The sequence below is a fragment of the Aaosphaeria arxii genome (assembly GCF_010015735.1).
Source record: "Aaosphaeria arxii CBS 175.79 unplaced genomic scaffold BU24scaffold_4, whole genome shotgun sequence".
Taxonomy (NCBI): Eukaryota; Fungi; Ascomycota; class Dothideomycetes; order Pleosporales; genus Aaosphaeria; species Aaosphaeria arxii.
Window position 1 is genome coordinate 2,943,438 of NW_022983477.1, and position 12,057 is coordinate 2,955,494.

The 12,057-nt window shown below is 49.0% G+C and overlaps 5 protein-coding genes across 5 annotated transcripts; 2 read left to right on the plus strand and 3 right to left on the minus strand.

Moving 5' to 3' along the window:
• Nucleotides 1-482: 482 nt before the first annotated feature.
• Nucleotides 483-2,311, plus strand: BU24DRAFT_441519 (methionine synthase-like protein). Its single transcript, XM_033530447.1, has 4 exons — nt 483-846; nt 901-1,340; nt 1,390-1,607; nt 1,660-2,311. The coding sequence occupies exons 1-4, from the start codon at nt 635-637 to the stop codon at nt 2,008-2,010; spliced, it is 1,221 nt and encodes a 406-aa protein (XP_033384616.1). The 5' UTR covers nt 483-634; the 3' UTR covers nt 2,011-2,311.
• A 186-nt stretch (nt 2,312-2,497) lies between these two features.
• On the plus strand, nt 2,498-4,843 carry BU24DRAFT_422616 (uncharacterized protein). The gene is made up of 2 exons (XM_033528033.1): nt 2,498-2,858; nt 2,909-4,843. Exon 2 carries the CDS (start codon nt 2,947-2,949, stop codon nt 4,555-4,557), a length of 1,611 nt encoding a protein of 536 aa, XP_033384617.1. The 5' UTR covers nt 2,498-2,858; nt 2,909-2,946; the 3' UTR covers nt 4,558-4,843.
• BU24DRAFT_422617 (galactose oxidase) lies at nt 4,744-6,383 on the minus strand. The gene has a single exon (XM_033528034.1). It carries the CDS (start codon nt 6,180-6,182, stop codon nt 4,848-4,850), a length of 1,335 nt encoding a protein of 444 aa, XP_033384618.1. The 5' UTR covers nt 6,183-6,383; the 3' UTR covers nt 4,744-4,847.
• Nucleotides 6,384-6,461: 78 nt separating this feature from the next.
• BU24DRAFT_391595 (ABC1 family protein-like protein) lies at nt 6,462-9,089 on the minus strand. Its single transcript, XM_033525115.1, has 4 exons — nt 8,462-9,089; nt 7,072-8,411; nt 6,896-7,025; nt 6,462-6,845 (listed from the first exon to the last, which is right to left on the minus strand). The coding sequence occupies exons 1-4, from the start codon at nt 9,029-9,031 to the stop codon at nt 6,801-6,803; spliced, it is 2,085 nt and encodes a 694-aa protein (XP_033384619.1). The 5' UTR covers nt 9,032-9,089; the 3' UTR covers nt 6,462-6,800.
• Nucleotides 9,090-9,317: 228 nt separating this feature from the next.
• Nucleotides 9,318-11,170, minus strand: BU24DRAFT_450831 (FAD/NAD(P)-binding domain-containing protein). Its single transcript, XM_033531055.1, has 3 exons — nt 10,847-11,170; nt 9,746-10,797; nt 9,318-9,696 (listed from the first exon to the last, which is right to left on the minus strand). The coding sequence occupies exons 1-3, from the start codon at nt 11,120-11,122 to the stop codon at nt 9,354-9,356; spliced, it is 1,671 nt and encodes a 556-aa protein (XP_033384620.1). The 5' UTR covers nt 11,123-11,170; the 3' UTR covers nt 9,318-9,353.
• Nucleotides 11,171-12,057: the final 887 nt, after the last annotated feature.

Here is a 12,057-nt window from a genome sequence, read left to right on the forward strand (position 1 = left end):
GGCAACGCAGGTCATGTCACGCCTAGCGAAATACTGGTCCCGACTCTGTGGCTCTCGGAATGCTCCAATTCTCATTGTCGGGCCTAATGTACAAGCACATGTGGCTATCTGAGGGTCTATACTCGATCTTATGACCTCCAGACAGCGAGAGCATATTGGTGCGGCGCAGGCTCATGATACTTCAGTGTCCAGGCGATTTTGGACTATATCCATTGATAAAGTTGACGTCGTTGAAAGGCCGTCCTGCATAGGTGACCCCACATGTTCCGTTCGAGTGGTTAAATTCCGACGTTCCGAGCCTATGCAGTGTGGCAGTACAGCATAGGGAAACGCTACTGTCTGTCAAGTACAGTGCACGAATCGTGTCATGCCTGGGAGGCGAACTAGTAGGTGGGAAAGGGAAACAGACATGACCATTCTTTCGTCAAAAGATCGTGGGGGGACATCGTCGCAATTTATACTTCGCCTACATCTCGAGATCACGGCAGATGTTCTTTCGCGCGTCATCCACAATCTATCTCCCCACCCCCCACATCCTACATGAGCGGGGCCATGTTCAGGGACCAAGGTCGCCTTCATTTATGTGGCCTTCGCCCCATTTCATTCAGCCAACTTCCACAACTTCTTCACGAAAATGTCTGCTGCAAAGAGAAACCCACCCTTCCGCGCTGAGCACGTTGGCTCGTTGCTCCGACCGCAAGAGCTCGTTCAGAAGCGATATGACGTCGCTGCGGGCAAAGCTACCACCGCAGACCTTGAACCTTTGGAGGATAAGTCAATTGCGGAAGTCGTAAAACTGCAGAAAGACGCCGGTTTTCACATCATTTCCAGTGGAGAATATGCTAGGCAGGTTTCGCACTAATTGGGGCTCACGTACTGCTCTTGCTAAAAGTTCTTTAGGCACATGTTTTGGGGTACCTTTTTCGAGGAGCTTCATGGCATGAAGGAGCTCCAGCTTGGCGTTCTGAAGGGATACGACCAGTCCATCTTCCGCGAATACGCACCCGATGTTAAGTCTTTCCTTGAATCCAAGGAGATCCCAAACGCGGTCACAGTCTGCGTGGACAAAATTCGACATCCAGGTCACTCCAGCTACCAAAGGGAGGTCGACATCATGAAGAAGCAGGTCCCTGAAAGCGAGTGGAAGAATATCAAGATTACCATGATCTCCCCAAGCTGGTACCACTTTAGATACAAGGCCGGCCGAGCATACCCTAAGGAGGTATATGCTAACGACGAGCAATACTTTGAGGATGTTGCCAAAGCCTACCAGGAGGAATTGAAATTCCTCCATGGTCAAGGTATTAGGAACATTCAGATTGATGATCCCAACCTTGCTTGTAAGTACTTCGTGCCACTCCTTCATGCACTCTTTAACGCGCTTTCCAGACTTCTGCTCGGAGTCTATGTTAGAGGGCTGGGCTGCGGACAAGGCCAACGATAAAACTGCTGATGAGATGTTTGACGCCTACGTAAAATTCTACAATAAGTGTTTCGAGCGACCAGAGGACATGCACCTTGGAATTCACTTGTGCCGTGGAAACTACGTTGGCAGCCGTCATTTCTCTGAGGGTGCCTACGACATCATTGCGAAGAAACTTTTCCAGGTGAGCCGGAATTCGATCCAGCAATAGATGCATGATTGACTAAACTCCACAGGACTTGAACGTCGACACTTACTACCTCGAGTACGATACTCCCCGCGCCGGTGGTTTCGAGCCCCTTGCCGAACTCCCCAAGAACAAGAACGTCGTTCTCGGTGTCGTCACGTCCAAGTTCCCCGAGCTTGAGAACAAGGACGAGATGATCTCTCGCGTCCAGCAAGCCGCCGAATACATCGCCAAGGGCACTGGCCAGTCGAAGGAGGATGCTCTTCAACAGATCTGCGTGTCGCCCCAGTGCGGGTTCGCATCGCACGCCGAGGGCAATGCGCTCGGCTACGAGGACATGAGGAAGAAGCTGCAGCTTGTCCGAAGCATCGCCGATTCCGTCTGGCCCGGCCAGCCGTAGGCGATCGGTATGAAAAGAATCTTTTGATGATTTAGCGATGTTTGTATTGTTGAAAATCGAATGCTGCTTTCAACACGGCGTTCTTGTTTGAGGAGATTCATTGGGTGGGGTTGTGGAGATCAGTTCTTGTTCAACATCTTGGAAAGCTATATGCATGTTCTTTTTCTAGTGTCAAATACACTGTTTCTGAAGGGTAATGTCGAGAATTCTCGGCATTCAGGAGGGGTAAACATACCCCCATAAGTCGATAAAAAGTAAAACCATATCTACAACCATGAGTCGTAGATCAAATGAAATCAGCAATTCGTCTGTCAACTAACTCTTTTATTTTGCTATTAACTGTAACTGCTTTGGTGGTTGTCGCTGGTCCTGGGCCTTGGATATGCAGGTCAAAGATGCAAACTCGCCCACTCAGGTACCTGCCAAGGAACAAAGTCGCTATCTCGGAACGCAGCCCTTCACTCATTTCATAGGGACTGATAGCGACCTTCAAACCAGCAAATTAGTCCAGAAGTCCGCTCCTACTATATCAAGATCGCTACTGTCACTCTGGTCATTCAATTTGATCTGTGATTGGCCAGGCACCGACTTATATCACGTGATGTTCTCATGTGTAACTTTACACAGTATTTGTTTTTCTAGTTCTCGCTCAGATCACAAGCTTCTTCAGCCTGACTTTCATTTCACACGAAGTGAGGTAGATCTCGTGGGCCTTGATACACAAAGGCAAAAGTAGCGACGCTCTAGAGGCATCAGTGGATCGATGACAACGGCAGCCATTAGCTCACAGATCATATCGCATTCTCTCGACCCAGGCTTCAAAATCTCGAACTGACGTTATATCAAGGGTGAGTGAGCAAAGTGTGAACTTGTCGTCTCATCCTAATTCTCATAATAGAAGACCCTTGTGAGTGGAGCATCGATATAGCAATCACAATGCTCTCAACCCTCCCCGCCGAGCTCCAGAATGAGGTGGTATTGCACATTGCACAATTCGAAAACGCCACAGATCGAACATCTACACTATCAGCATTAGCACTATGCGATCGGACATTTGCCAAAATATGTCGGGAGCCTTTGTACCGAAATATTTCGATTGAGCCAGGAACACGCCAACAACCCTCCCCACGACTCTATCGTTTACTTCGTACACTTTTATTGGACGATCAAAGCATTGGAGCTAAAGTGCAGTCATTGTCGACAAGCATAGTGACCACGAATTGGCTCAAGGATGAAAATACACCTTACCTTGACTTGCCGCTCGCAGCACAGCTCCTGAAACAATCACTTTCGAAACCGGTTGCAGAGTGTTTTCGTCGAGGCCTGTTCCAAGGTTCTTCCGATTTCTGGGAAGCACTTGTATGCGTATTATTAGTGCTCCTCCCGAATCTTGAATCATGTACCGTCCGACTTGGTCCATACACAAACGGCAAGAATCTCTTTTGCAGAGTACGAGGCCACAGTCCTCCTCTCATATTCCAGAAATTACGCCATCTTGAGATTCGACTCCCAGACCGTTGGCACGTAGGAATTTCGCCTGCTCCATTCCCATTACTTCAAGTTGAAAATGTCACTCCGTTGCAATCTCTTACGATAGATGGTCGGGGTTCGTACCACCCTCGTGACGAATTCCGGCTCTTCGTTGGCGCCCGAGGTAATCAAATTGAGATCAATCTTCACAGCTTGACAATCATTGAAAGCCACCGATTCGACCAATGGGCCTACTTCCTGCATCCTATAAAAGGTATCCGCAATTTCGCCTTCGAGATTTATGACGTCAAGAGCATAGAAGGAGTTCTTGAAAGCTTCTCGAATTTCACCGATACCTTAGAGCGAGCTAGCATTGTTGCATTTCTTCCCGACAGTTTTGTCAGTAGCGACAGAGTACCAAACAACGAAACAGACGAAGAAGACGACTTACCCGTTCGTGCCGCCCAAGCACTCCAGGCCCTCCCATCGATCATCGAGCGTGCAATCACCTTATTCGGCCGCGACCTAGCAACGATGGGGTCCTTCCAACCATTCAAAAAACTCAAAACGTTACTGATCTCGGAACTCCTGCTATTAGGCTCCCAACCTGTTACACCGACGCTGGCCAGTATCCTCCCGGAATCCCTGGAAGAACTCATACTTCAGGTCCCCCGGAGGACGAAAGTCTTCGAGGTGAGACGCCCGGGACAGCCGGAGATTTACTCGCATGCACGGTTGATAGAGGCAATGGAGGACCTACCATCGGGACTAAAGTCAATCCGCTTCGTGTGCAAGATTTCAGATGTGTGGTACACATCGCCACCGATTGAAATAAACACATTTCATGACCGTGAGGCGATTGAGGTGATATCCATCTGGCGCCCATTTCTCGAATGGAAGGTGAGGAAGTGTCCGTTGATGATGGAGTCTCAGCGGATCCAGATGATCCAGAAGCGACATGATAAGAAGGAAGGGTTTGAACCTATGTTCCATGAATACAAACGTTTCGCGGAGAGTTATGAAAAAACATTTGGAGAAGTATGCCATGCACCTGTGAGGAGGTTTGTACAGACTTGAACAACTCTGAGCAGGCGAGATTTTGATCGAACAAACCGGATGCTAAGCACATCTACGGAAGGTGTTTGCAAGCATCTGGCATTGATATTCTTTAAACCTATTCGAAAGACAGTTACGATTGAGTGTATTTCGGTTTCAGTCAACGGGAACAGGAAAGGATATCTTCTTTTTTGAGTGCCCCAGTTATTATGGTCACGTATAATCCATGGTATTGATTTATTGTTTCTCGCTGGAAGTTCATGAAGGCCTAATGTTACATATGAGTAGAAGAACATAGATATGACGCCTCGCTACCTCTCTACAGTGATGAGCCATCCATCCCCGAGGACCTTGCCGTCCTTATCCACACCACCCCAAGCAACAACGCTCGCACCGTCAACTTCTGTGCCCTTTGTCGCTGCAAAATGACCCCTGATACCCAGCCCACGCTTCGGCTGCCCTGGAATCTCTTTCGTCTCCTCGCCAGTCGCATCTACGAATTTGTAGTTCAGTTCCGCCCATTTCCCCTCATACGTGTCTTTCTTGATAGCCGCCCTAGTTTGATCCTTGACCGCCGCAGCCGAATACCCCTCAGGCGGAAGCTGGAAAGACCATATATCATCAAAGAAAGTGGACGTCTCCCCCTCGCCACCAATAATGAGAAGATAATGACGGCCCTGGCCGGTCGTAACACTGACCAAGCCTGCGGATGATCTAGCCTGCGGTGCATCGCCCTCGCCAACCCGAATCTCCTCCCAATCCCAACCGGTCGTCAATGGCGTGGTGCCACCCTCGGCATGTTTCCACACAGGACTGACATCCACGAAGTCCATTCCGCCAGACGCAAACGTCTCGACGCCCTTCCCGCCGAATCGATACAATCTCTTGCCCACGACGTCTATGGAAGCGCCCTCCCGCGGTTGACCTGGAGGACTGGGAACGTTCGACCACATCCTCGTTCTGATATCGAACGCTAGTGCGTCATTGAGCAGCTCGCCCTTCTCGACGTCCTTTCCACCGACCACGAACAACGTGCCCCATGAATCGTCATCCGCCGGCTCAGGCACGGCCTTCGCAGGGTCAGCCGGTTGCTGCGGCGCCCGCTCCTTGAACACCACATCCCTTGGCCCCGGGAAATCCGCGCCCGCAGCTGCATGTCCCGTTCTCTGTGACGGGAAAAGCGTCCCCGGCGAAGGGTCAAGATAGCTCCAACTGTTCGCCACGGTACTGAACGCCCAAACCCTTCCATTCTCCGGTTCAGGGACTCCCTCGCCGCCGAAGACATATATCGTGTCACCGATCACGACGGCAGTGTGGCCCTTCCTGGCAGCGGGTACTGCGCCGCCGGCTACGGCTGCCCGCGGAGATATCGTCGTGTAGTCTGCTTCCAGAACGCCGCTGGAGGGGAGAATCACGACGTGCATGTCATTGTTTGCTAATTGGCCTGGGGCGTTCTCGCCGCCAAAGATGTACGCGCGGCCTTTGACTACGGAAATGGTGTGCTGGCTGATGGGTATGGGGACGGAGGTGATGTGAGATATATTTGATTTCAGAGGGAGAGTCGGGTAGAGAATTCCTGTTGCCAGAGCGGCTGCACCTTGAAGGAGGTTGTCGGCGGCGTAGAGGGCTCCTGCCACTGCTTCCATGATAGATGGTCTAGGTGGTGAAAGTCGAGCGAGGGCTATGGTTCTGGCCGAGTGAAAGGAATTGCTGGCTACTTATGCAATGCACGGATACGGTGTTGACGAACTAAATTAGATGAGAGAATTTGTATATCGGTGGTATCTATGTTGGCTCCACTTGCTGTGAGTTTGAATTGGTTTCACTGCGGGGATCTCGAATGTAAGCTGAAGGCTGAAGGAGCTCCGAGTATTTACTGAACTGGGCATAGCTAGCCGTCACCACCGAAATGACGTATATGGTACGTGCACTCAACTTTGAATTTACTAAATATAGACAGATGAATTCTTGGATCTTGAGTGTGTAAGTTATTATTCTTTACAGTCAATATTTACGGGGATCGAGTCCGTTGATATTGTCTAAATGTGGTAATAGGGACGCTTGGTATATCCCTCACTAGAAGCGCCGCCCTGCTGCCAACTCCTGGAATGCGATGGATCTATTTGTACAAGGTGAACTGAGGGGAAAGGTTGACATAGCAAAATGCCAATGCAATATGTACGTTTGGAAGGATGGGAGATGCTGTATGAAGAAATCGACACTATCGTATCGCCGAGAGCATGCAATACGTAGGGTGCGGGCGTTTATATGTTGGGCGACAGCTGGTCGTATTTCACGCATCGTTCAACCTTAAAAATTGTAAGTTACTGACTGAAGATAGAGATAATAATCCACTCACGGTTTCGACGGAGGCTTGGAGGAAGCTACGAGCCTCCAGACCTGCCCAGACTTTGAGCATGGAGAAATCGCCGCCACGAATCATGGAGCCGCCACTCTGCGTACCAAGCTGCCGTAGGATAGGTAAGGCACTGTATAAAATTAGCCATTGATGCTTTAACATGATGATAAACATACCCAGCGAACAAGTCTAACTCGGGGTTCAAACTTCTGCCAATGCCCTCAAGTAAGAGGATACTTAAAACGACGTTGACGAAATCACCCTCAAGGCGGACGTGGTGGTTTCGTACCATTGAGAGAACCTCATTGAGGATATCTCCGATCTTGATGTTTCCTAAAGCAAATGTACGGCTCTTAACTCCCAAGACTAGATGCTGCATACGTAGAGCAAAAACCTCAGCGTCGATCACAGCTTCGGGCTGTCTGCAACGCTCAACCATAAGGTGACCAGCTTTGTAGCCGTCGAACTCTGCCACAGCTTTGAAAAGATCCAGGAAATTTGTGCGATTCTTTCCATTGAGCTCCGTGACCAATCCGGTGTCGATGAAGATAAGTTGTGGCCGGTAACCCTCATCATCGATTTCGCGAAGTGTATTCAGCCACTCCTTCGGCTTATGTCTAAAAGGCCGTAATCTTTCTAATACCTCCTCCGTAACGTCCGGTGAATTCCTGGGGCTAGTGGTCCTCTCTTTCTTACGGCTGAGAATAGAAACGTCTAATTGTTCGGGCTCGTAGAATCGGACCATGATGTTTCCAGGGTGAAGATCCGCATGTATGAAATTATCAATGAGCACCATGGTCAAGAACGCGTCTAATCCCTCGTTCGCAATATCCTTTTGGAACACGCCACCCCCATTATGAAGAAAATGCTCGAGTGGTATTCCCTGCGCAAATTCCTCGATCAAAACTTCTCGGGTCGTATAGTCTGTATAAGGATAAGGGAACCAAGCGGTACTTCGATCCTTAAAGTTTTGCCTAAACATTGTCAAATTTGCTGCTTCGATCCGCATGTCCAGTTGCAATCGCATCATTTCTCCAAATTGCTGCACTTCATCGGGGAACGACAACCATTCCATCGTAGGAATAATGTTGATCATGGAAGCAAAGAACGCCATGATGCGCAGATCCCGCCTCACGATCTTTTCGATTCTCGGGTGGAGCACCTTAACCGCAACATGACTGGAAGGTATTCTTTGAGGGGTACTCTTCAATGTTACCTCTACATTCTTCCGTATTATCTGCCGCAAATTTGGTGGTTCGTGCTCGATACCGACATCGTCCGCAGAAAGATCAGATTTAAGTTTAGCCTTGTAGACTTGCGCAATGGCACCTACACCCAGCGGTGTCTCATCGAATTCTTCGAAGATATCATCGAAAGACCGGCCACCGAACGCTTTTTCGACCGTACGCATCGTTACTTCCAGGGAGTGGGCAGGGGCGTGAGAGTGTAGGGTAGACATAACTCTACAGAGTTCGGTAGGGAATATGTCTGTTCGTGAAGCAGCCCATTGGCCCAGCTGATGCTCGTTAATCGCAGATTCATTGAACTATATGGTTCCGGCTTTACCTTGATAAAAGCTGCGCCAGCACGCTCCATAGACTTAACCAAGAATGCATACCACCAAAGCGTTCCGATCCTCTCGTTGTCTCTATCCGATCGCCTTTTGCCTATCCAGATAACGGGAACAGTAGCTAGGACTGGTACGAAGATGACGACAAGGTGAAGAAAGCGTATTCCAGTCATAATTGGCTCTATTATATAGTAGTCGACAAAGAAGTATATGCCTCTCCGATATTTTTTCGAGTTTTGAATCGATTTGGGCACCTGGGCCTTCAGCTCTTTCCGCGATGCCTCCAGCATTGCCTCCTCATGTGTTTTGTCTCCATTCTCCGACTCATCATGGCCTATAGCCACAAAAGCAAGCGGGCTCAGGGTGGCTCCAGCTGCTCCAGCCGCCCCAGCTGCACCGGACCATAGAATTGTCTTTCCGGGAAATCGTGGGGTCGAGAAGTGGTTTCGAAGGAACGTGGATCGACCGGAGAAGTGGCGCGCCGAACAGCGGGCGGCGTGGGTTCCTGATTGCCGAGCACCCTGGCTTAATATTCGACGGGCGACGAAAAAGGGCGCCCTCATCATTCAGGGAATTGTATGGGCTTAGCGCGCGAGAGGTCCATGAAGAGTTGTTCCCGTAAAGTCGAAAACAATTATCATCGACTTCGGCTTCGGTACGTCATGATGTCGCGCCGAAGCACGGACCATCTACTTCCGAATGTTGCTTCGTCTGACACGTGCTTGCGTTCTCGTCACAAAATGGACACAACGAACGACTGTGGGTTTTTGAGTGATTATGCAAATCAAATTTTAATTTCTTGATAAAGAAAAGGACAATTCAATAACGTATTTCGCTAGCTAAGATGGGCACAAAAAATCTACATCATGAGGTCCTCGACATAGTGGTTTACGCTGTAACGAAACCTTCAAATCCGTTATCTAAAGCCTCACGGCATTCTTTCTCGTACAATGGGATACCTCCAGCAAAGTTCAGCTGTTCTCTTGGCTTTCCAGGAATATTAGCTCCCATGTACCAAGACGACGTGCCAGGGAAAAGCGTCTTGTCCGAAAGCTCTGTCACTCTCTGTCGCCATTGCTCTTCAGCTTCCTTGGTTGCGTCCATGTACTTGATATCCTCGTCTTTGAGCTTCTTCATTGCATCCACAATCCAATCTCCCTGGCATTCTACGCAGCTTGGACCATTGCTGAACGCTGTAGGTCCTTGTGCGCCATATAAGAAGAACATGTTCCTATCATTTTATTAGCCAACGATCCATAACGTCTGAATTGAGCACTCACGGGAAACCAGAGCATGTCATGCCCAAATACGACCAGGTACCCATCTTCCACTTTTCCGACAGTGGTACACCGTCGACATCTTTGAGGCCCATATTCTTCATGCCTCCTGTAACAGAATCGAAGCCAGTCGCCAAAGCAATCACATCGAACTCTCGAAGCTTGCCGTCTTCAGTCTTGATACCGGTTTCAGTGACTTCGACGATGGGTGTCTTCTTTATGTCAACTACATCATTTTCGGGTTTGTCGAGCATTTCATAGTAATTCTGTTCAAGAGATGGTCTTTTCGTTCCAAAGGCATGAGGTGGCTCGACGGGTGCGAGAATGTCCCTCTTCCTAGGATCCGATATCCTGGCCCGGGTTTTCTTTGCCCAAAAATCATACGCTTGCCTGTTGGCCTCTTTATCGAAAAGCAGGTCCTTATAATTCGCAAGCCAGAACTCGAAACCACCATTGTCAAATCGTTCCTGGTAGAACTTCTCGCGCTCTTCCGGGCTGTCATCGAATGTATTCTTCTCGACGAAGTCGTATTGGAAGCCGGCAAAGGTAGTCATCCGGTTTTTGTAGATTTCAGGATATTTGGATTTTCTCTGTTGCTGTTCCTCCTTCGTGATCGGCTTTTGCTGCATGGGAAGTGCTAGATTAGGGGTCCTCTGGAACACTGTGACGGATGCGGCCGTCTTTGCGGTTTCTTGTGCAATCTGTACACCCGTCGAGCCGGTCCCAACCACAGCGACGCGTTTTCCCTTTACATCGACGCCGGCATCTGGCCAGAATGATGAATGATGAATTTCACCCTGGAACTTGTCCATGCCCATCCAATCGGGGAAGTGTCGCTTAGCGGCAAAGCCGGTTGCTAGGAGGAGGTACTTTGCTTTTGCTGAACGTCCATCCTCTGTTTCAATGACCCATCTCGAAGAAGGCTTGTCGTATTGGGCACCGACAACCCTGGTATCGAACGCTACATCCTTCTTGATGTCTAAAACATTGTCGACATGCTCAAAGTATTTACGAAGCTCCGCAAAGCCTGGATAACGTTCCGACCAAGTCCAGTCCTATGTGCTACGTCAGTCTTTGTCAAGAATATCTGAGCTGATTACATACCTTCCAGACTTCAGGAAGAGAGTATTCGTAGATTGGCACTTGGGTGTCCACGCGAGCACCAGGGTAACAATTCCAGTGCCAAATGCCTCCAAGTTCCTTTCCAGCTTCATATATCTTGCACTTGAAGCCTAGTTGTCTCAGCTTGTGCATAAGATAGATGCCACCGAACCCAGCTCCCACAATCAATACATCCGTCTCGAGGTTCTTCGCGTATGTGTCGTTCCCCGGATCCGCATGGGGATTCACAGCGGCGATGTCAGTCCTGAAATGCACCATGGTTGGCCAGTAGGTCGTAGATATCGATTCAAAAAGAACAGCAAAAAGGATATCTGGGTATATACAAAAGAGAAGAACAGATTTAAAAAGAAACAGCGGGCATCATTAGGGGTTTTATCTAGTCATGTCATTACCCCTCTGACCTGTGTGCATCCCAGGTCTTAGACTAATTCCACGCTACTTGCAGATCAGTATTTACACCTAGTCGGTCTATACGACACGATGATCACTACGAGAGACATCAATTCCAAAACTTCACCAGCAGATGCGTCCGGTTTTCCTTCTTGTCCCTTGGTCCGATTGAAGTTCAATTGGCCAACTTAAAGGCTATACGACGATAGTGCAAAGCCATTGATGGAATTGACTGCGGCAACAGACCCGGGAACACGCCACCGTGAAGTTTAGCAATCATCCGACGTGTTCTAGCGTCATAGACGAGTGCGGATGCGGGGTGGGGATCTTTGTGGAGTGCGGGGTGGCCCCTTGTTCTAACCAGGAATTGACACACTATGGCCGGCTTCGCCTAGTCTGGATATTCCGGGCACGGATACAGTGAATGGTCCCGAGGCGCCTCTTATTTCCACTTGTAGCAGTCATTAGGATCTTGGTGGCGGGAGACCCCATTTCTTAAGAATTACAAGTACATGTTTCCCATGGCTACCTATTTTGGTATTGCGAAACATTCCCCTAAGCATCTAACTAACTTTATCCCATAGACTAATGACGCCCAAATCTAGGACAATTTACCACTGATTTTGCAATAGGGAACGACGGAGTAAAGAAGCATGGGCCATCGAAGTCCCCGAAATAACGCTCTAATGAGAAAGGCCTCAAATACAAACTCTTGTTCATCTGTTTGTACTTGAAAAGGAGGTCAATCATATAGGATAACAATGGTTGGTCAATCGAGTCACATTTGGCCCGCTTCTAGCGTA

Coding starts and splice junctions, on each gene's coding strand:
- BU24DRAFT_441519 (XM_033530447.1), top strand. CDS start 635: ATGTCTGCTGCAAAGAGAAACCCACCCTTCCGCGCTGAGCACGTTGGC. Junction 847..900: donor TCCAGTGGAGAATATGCTAG/GCAGGTTTCGCA, acceptor AAAGTTCTTTAG/GCACATGTTTTGGGGTACCT. Junction 1,341..1,389: donor TGATGATCCCAACCTTGCTT/GTAAGTACTTCG, acceptor CGCGCTTTCCAG/ACTTCTGCTCGGAGTCTATG.
- BU24DRAFT_422616 (XM_033528033.1), top strand. CDS start 2,947: ATGCTCTCAACCCTCCCCGCCGAGCTCCAGAATGAGGTGGTATTGCAC.
- BU24DRAFT_422617 (XM_033528034.1), bottom strand. CDS start 6,182: ATGGAAGCAGTGGCAGGAGCCCTCTACGCCGCCGACAACCTCCTTCAA.
- BU24DRAFT_391595 (XM_033525115.1), bottom strand. CDS start 9,031: ATGATGAGGGCGCCCTTTTTCGTCGCCCGTCGAATATTAAGCCAGGGT. Junction 8,412..8,461: donor CTGGCGCAGCTTTTATCAAG/GTAAAGCCGGAA, acceptor AACGAGCATCAG/CTGGGCCAATGGGCTGCTTC. Junction 7,026..7,071: donor GAGTTAGACTTGTTCGCTGG/GTATGTTTATCA, acceptor AATTTTATACAG/TGCCTTACCTATCCTACGGC.
- BU24DRAFT_450831 (XM_033531055.1), bottom strand. CDS start 11,122: ATGGTGCATTTCAGGACTGACATCGCCGCTGTGAATCCCCATGCGGAT. Junction 10,798..10,846: donor CTCTTCCTGAAGTCTGGAAG/GTATGTAATCAG, acceptor CGTAGCACATAG/GACTGGACTTGGTCGGAACG. Junction 9,697..9,745: donor ATGACATGCTCTGGTTTCCC/GTGAGTGCTCAA, acceptor ATAAAATGATAG/GAACATGTTCTTCTTATATG.